Genomic DNA, 6,268 nt, shown 5'->3' with positions numbered 1-6,268 from the left:
CAAACCCAATGCCCATATTGAATTAGCCATCAACAAATATCTAACAACTCATTTCCCTACATCATTGCTATATATACTTGGAAAAATATAACTTTTCTGATCTATATCATAATACAGCGATGTTAATTTTCTGTTAATTTCCCCCACATATCGTATCCTATCTTTTCAGAATTTGCCATACCACCCTATCTGTATAGTATGGTGTCCATATTACGTATCCGTGTCGGAGGAACATAGCAGCTTAGTAGAAGGGACTATTTAGTTATCTTACTATTTTAAAATAAATTGAGAAAAGAAGATTCTTAGAAGTATCAAACTAAAATTAAAAAAAATAAAAGAATGATTCCACTCAACTCTTTAGTTGCGCTCGATAATGAACCACCAGATTGAAGAAGCATATGCTGAAATGCTTCTGACCCGATCCCAGCACAACTAGAAGCACCATGAAATTCAAACTTTGCTGCATTATCAGCATTTATACGTTTAACTTCATCTGGTATGTCACACATCTGAAGGACATAAAAACATAACTATATAGCTTCTGATTAAAGTGAAAGAGGTAGAAATGAACCGGAAGTCTGGAACTACACAGTACCGGGTTATTGTGAGGTGGCCCACCAAAAAATTCTTTCATATTTTTCCTATTCTGATGAAATGGATAGCGAGTAGACAATCTTGTTTGGCGGCAGCCCTCATGTATTGTAGATAGTTCAGAAGAACCTAGAAAACCAATTACATCGGCTAATTAAAGCACAAGTTTGGTTACAAGAAATGTATTCCAATTCGATAATTTACCAGTGGAGAAGAAAGATGAGCTGCTGTTTAAAGGAGTCATGAACCTGAAACAAGTTCAACAAGGAAACTAAGAGCATGAGATGGAGATGACTTGTACAATGGTAAAATGTGTGGATAGTCCCAATACTATCCAAATATTGTGGCTTAGTCCACGTACTTTTTTCTTAACCACATTAATCCTTGCTTTATCATATATTACAAATATCATCCCTGGTTGCTAAAAAGAATCTGATACATGACCTTTAACCCCCTCTCAATGATAATAAATGAAGTAGACATTTTACAATAGAAAAGGTAAAATAGCCATTTTGCAAGCACAAAGATCTCTACAATTAGGATGGAATTGCAAAATATGAATAGGATGTGGACCAAGTGTGTAAGTAAAAAGTTCATGAACTAAGTCACAATATCAGCATAGTGAAGCAATTATCCATACATTTGCCTATTTGTACAACTTGAAAACAAAAGGCTATATTCCAACCAACCTAGAAGTGCGTGGTCTTTTAAATGGAGAGATAGAGTTTCTTCTTCCAAGCCTTCTCTTTTCAGTAGTAAACCGATCCATATTTCCATTATCCACACCTATGAGATTAGATATTTCAACTAGGGGTCCACTTGGTATCCGGCTTTGTTGAGTCATCTTCACAGTGCTAATTACATTATTTGTATATAAGCCCTTGTGCTGAGGATTCAGCATAGGAATAGTTTTGCAACTTGGCCAGTTTCTACTCTTCAGAAGAGTTCCATTGGCATTCAGTTGGTCTGCATCATGTACTGGCAGAAAATATGATAAATTTGTCAACACATTTTTGCTTGCAGGGCTGTCCTGGAAAGGATCGAAAGTAATGTTTTCTTTGTTGCGAGAGATCCCATCAAATGATTTCTCATCTTTAGGATCAAATGTTAATGGGTGACTTGCTTTTATGTCATTCTGCAAGACACCCAAATCTGAGTCCCCAAGAAGGCTCCTTGCACGCTGTAATGCATCGCTAGAAATAGATACAGATCTTCCCCTGGCGGTTTGGAACATGATAGGAGGCCGAGCCCTCAGACCCTCGAGAGATTTGGCATCAAATGTAGGCACCTCAGACCCTTGAGGGATTTGGCATGCATCTCCTAATACTAGGTTACCTGAGCATAAAAGAGAAGGCAAAGAAAGAAATATTAGAGTTTTTTGAGTATACACCTCCCACAAGTATGCAATTGAACAGATACTCAACAAACTTGGCATTTGTGTTTATGCCCCCAAATTCCATATTTGTTTACACCAACGTCCTTGCTAGGGGCAATTATGGGAAAACCATTTTTGCATCATACCCCGGCAGGAGCTCACGTGCAAATCAAGAAAAGTTTATAAGGTTATGTGCCAAATACAAACTTTGCTAGGATATATATGCAAAATCCATACAAAAAAAGTTAAACACCTGTGTTTCACATGCACTGAAAGCCTGTCAGGTAAATTTTTCAAATTGGGATTTCATTTTGGTACCTAACTGATCCTCAGAATGACCAAAACTTTGTGCGCTAGCAAGGTCGTTTCTCTCCAAACCCAGCAAAGCAGTAGCTCTTGAAAGGCCAGCTGAAGAAACATTTACTGCTTCCACAGAGCTTGTCTGGAAAAGTTGTCCGTTTATGTTGTATTTATGTAGTTCATCTGGACATTAACATGTCAAGGTTAACCTACTTCATCAATTAATGAAGAAAACTATGTTAAACCAAATTATAATGAGAGGGTTTGTTTCGAGTTCTTCAAAATCCACACAGGCAATATTGAGTTATAAGCAAAAAAATTTCAAGAGTGAGATACTGCTTACTTCAGGCTACATGATAACCCATGAAGCTGTTACAAAATTACTAAGCAGAGGCGCAGCAAGCTTTTCTTGCAAAAGCTAATACTTTAAGTATTCAGTTTGACTCTTATCTAGGTCATGCTATAATTGTGAACCAAACTCCTGAGAAGCAATTAGTGAAAAGACAAAAACAAAACTAAACTAAACAAAATTCAATCTACCGTAGACTGCATCATAAAGTAAATCTTGAGTTATTGTGCCGACATGCAGTTCATGCTGTAAATTACTAATACGTTCTGCATTGCATGTGCAACCCCTTTAATAATGTAGTCATCTAGCAGTCAAAGATTGAACGAAAAATGTTAATTTTTTCTTGTTGTATTGTTTTCTTACATCACAGAAAAATCTTAACAGCCATCAATTTGAAAATCAATGATACATGAATAAAGTAGCATAATAGAGAATATATGTTTCTAAGCAGAACATTAATAAAGTCCAATGATACAAGCCATACATAACCAGAAGCTTTTAGTTACCTTTCTCCATATTATCTTTGTATTGCAGAACATTAATAAAGTCCAATGATACAAACCATACATAACCAGAAGCTTTTAGTTACCTTTCTCCATATTATCTTTGTATTGAAGAACAGACATAGCCTTCTTAGCTATAGAATGTTTCAACGAAATGGAACTCCTCAATCCAATGTGGAACACGGAAGCATCACCATTATCCTCACAACCTTGAAGATTGTCAAGTGATGCTGAACGAAAGGACAACAAGGTAAATCATCAGTAGTTTCAACATAGGAAGTACAAATATATATAGAACATCACGTCGAATTATATATCCACAATGAAAGAAACAGGAAACAAATAAGAGTTGACTAAAATTTTCTATCCATGGCTGTGGATAACATGTCCCTTTAGCCTTCTGATTATACAAAAGGGTGCATATAGTACATAAATTAGCAGAGCCCACAAGAGAAACTATTGTTTGAAAAAGGTAAGTCTAGTGGAAACTCATAGTTTAGTTATCTATAACATATTATGAATTCTCATGGAATTCAAGCTCTCCCCGCGTTTTAGAGAAAAAGTGGGACCCGCCTCTTCTCTAAATATTAAGAATAAGTTTTTTAGTGGGGCCCACCTTCCCTCTCTCTCTTTAATTAAGAGGGGTCATTTAATTAAAACTTTTGGGTTCCTTCTCTCTTCCCAAACGCCCTTCCGTCTCCTCCCTCTCAATCCGAGTTTTAGAAAAAAAGTGGGACACGCCTCTCCTCTAAATATTAGGAATAATTTTTTTAATGGGCCTACTTTCCCTCTCTCTCTTTAATTAGGAGAGGCTCATTTAATTAAAATTTTTGGATTCCTTTTCTCCTCCCATACGCCTCTCCGTCTCCTCCCTCTCAATCCCGCGTTTTAGGAAAAAAGTGGGACCTGCCTCTCCTCTAAATATTAGGAATAATTTTTTTTAGTAGGACCCACTTTCTCTCTCTCTTTAATTAAGAGGGGCACATTTAATTAAAATTTTTGGGTTCCTTCCCTCCTCCCAAACGTCCCTCTGTCTCCTCCCTCTCAATTTTTTTAGTCCATCCCATACGCCCCTTCCACTCCTCTCTCAAATTCTCTTTTTTTTTCCACCGGCCCCTCCGCCTTCTCTTCTGTCTCATCCTTCTCAACCCAGAAATAACGCATAGCGTCCGATGGTGGCGGTGGTAGCGGGTTAGAGAACGAGGTGGCGATGGAAGTGGGCAGCAGTGGCGTGCAGTAACTGCAGTTTCACCACCGCAGATATCAAAGAAGAGCCTACGGTCTCTGTGCGGGGATGCGGTTCCTTCTCAATAGTATAGTGCCTTCTTTTTTTTTTATCTTAGTGTTATTTGATTTTATGCCGTGAGTTATTTATTTAGTATTAATATTTTATTTTTTAAGGCTCCATTTGGTTCGGGAATTAGTAGGAACTAGTTATACCGGGGATAGGTACAAGTATGGATTTTTGTAGGAACAAGAGTATTTTTTTGTTTGGGTGAAATTGTGAGTATAAGCTGGAACTAGAAAAATTGCGTTTGGATGGTTTTTGGGAATAAGAGGAATAGTTAGTAGTTATAAATAGAAAATAATAATATTACCCCTATAATTGAAATTATATTTTTAAATTTTAAATATATAATTTTAAATTAAAGTCCTAAAGTTTTAAGTTTTAAATTTTAAAATTAAATTTTAAATTTTCAATAATTTAATTTTAAATTTCAAAGTTAAAACCAAATTAAAATTCAAAGATATAAAATAACAAATTTATAAAATTTAAAAACTAAAAATATCAAATTTAAAATTTAAACTTTAAAAATTAAAAATTTTAATTTATAAATTTTAAAAATTTATATTTAAATTTAAAATAAAACACCTCTCTCTCTCTCTCTCTCTCTCTCTCTCTCTCTCTCTGCCTTGTAGCAGGGGGTGGAACAGGTGGGAACAAGTGTTCCCACCCATACCGGGTTGTACCCGGTACAACCCGGTTTGGTGGGAACACTTGTTCCCACCAAACTTTTTTTTTGTTTGGGTATAAAGGGGGGGATATCCCCCTTATCCCCCCCTTTATACCCGAACCAAACGGGGTGTAAGAGACTTTTTTCTGAACTATTTTGGATTCAATTCGTACCCTTTTTTACCTTTGTTTTCTGCCTTTTTTTTTTTTCTGTTAGATTTAATTTTGTAGAGTAAACTCTATGGATAAGTCCCTACATTATTTGGATATTACAACAAGTGTGCTATTACCAACAAGATCAACTGCTTTCTGATCAGGTTTCAAAAACTTCATCGAAATCTAAAAATACAATAATGTATCCAAAATTTGAAAAAATAATTCCCAAAATGTAGTTATATATTGATGTTTCTTCTTTACATTTGTATTTGTTTATTTAATTCGCAAATTCTAATATGATAATTTTGCCTTTGTTTCTTTATGTAATTTACAAATTTTTACTATGATAATTTCTATCCGCTGCATCGCGCAGGTCTCTACACTAGTCACCATTAAGAGTTAAGGGTGCAGGTTAGCTTCAAATTTATACTCTGTAATCTACACTGATTCACATCACCACGATTGGATCTCTAATAAGTACAATGTGAAAAGAAAAATTAACCATATTGAAGTCAGGGTTCAGTTAAATGCCAATTATTCAGAGAATTTTAGATTTTTATGTATGCATGTATTGATGTCTGCATGTATGTATGTTGAAGGTTAGGGATTTGGGAATTGGCCTACTAAGGTTTTATAAAGGATAATAAGAAGAAAGCAATCAGAAAGTGTGATATCAGTGTAGGATTGGCTCAAAGAAGTTTTTGGCATAATGTCAGATAAGAGACAATAATGCTGTAGTTCCAAATATAGAGAAAGAATACATTTCATGTCTAAAGGCTAATATATCTTTCCACATCGATAGTCAATTTTGGTTTATGTTTTCTGGACATTTTACATAAGCTGGATAAAGGATAGTATCCAATTCTGCATAATTCTCTCAACACTCCCTTTCCTACATAATCTCCATCTCTCTGTGAAAAAAATAAAAAAATAAAAAAATAATCTGAGACTCTTCTAGATACATATAGGTTATTACTGTTTGGGGCACCAGGCAAACCATCAGTATTAGCAAAATATTAATCTTTATTTAGAGAGAGATG

The 6,268-nt window shown here is 35.2% G+C and overlaps 1 protein-coding gene across 1 annotated transcript; it reads right to left on the bottom strand.

Annotated features, from left to right (window-relative positions):
- Positions 1–311: 311 nt before the first annotated feature.
- On the bottom strand, positions 312–3,748 carry LOC109705350 (protein BREAST CANCER SUSCEPTIBILITY 2 homolog B-like). Its single transcript, XM_020226086.1, has 7 exons — positions 3,735–3,748; positions 3,205–3,348; positions 2,285–2,449; positions 1,281–1,926; positions 796–839; positions 596–720; positions 312–509 (listed from the first exon to the last, which is right to left on the bottom strand). The coding sequence occupies exons 2-7, from the start codon at positions 3,239–3,241 to the stop codon at positions 312–314; spliced, it is 1,215 nt and encodes a 404-aa protein (XP_020081675.1). The 5' UTR covers positions 3,242–3,348; positions 3,735–3,748.
- Between the last annotated feature and the right edge of the window lie 2,520 nt (positions 3,749–6,268).

The sequence above is a fragment of the Ananas comosus genome, unplaced genomic scaffold (genome assembly GCF_001540865.1).
Source record: "Ananas comosus cultivar F153 unplaced genomic scaffold, ASM154086v1, whole genome shotgun sequence".
Taxonomy (NCBI): Eukaryota; Viridiplantae; Streptophyta; class Magnoliopsida; order Poales; family Bromeliaceae; genus Ananas; species Ananas comosus.
Note: the sequence above shows the minus strand (reverse complement) of the source record. Positions and strands in the feature narration are given on the sequence as shown.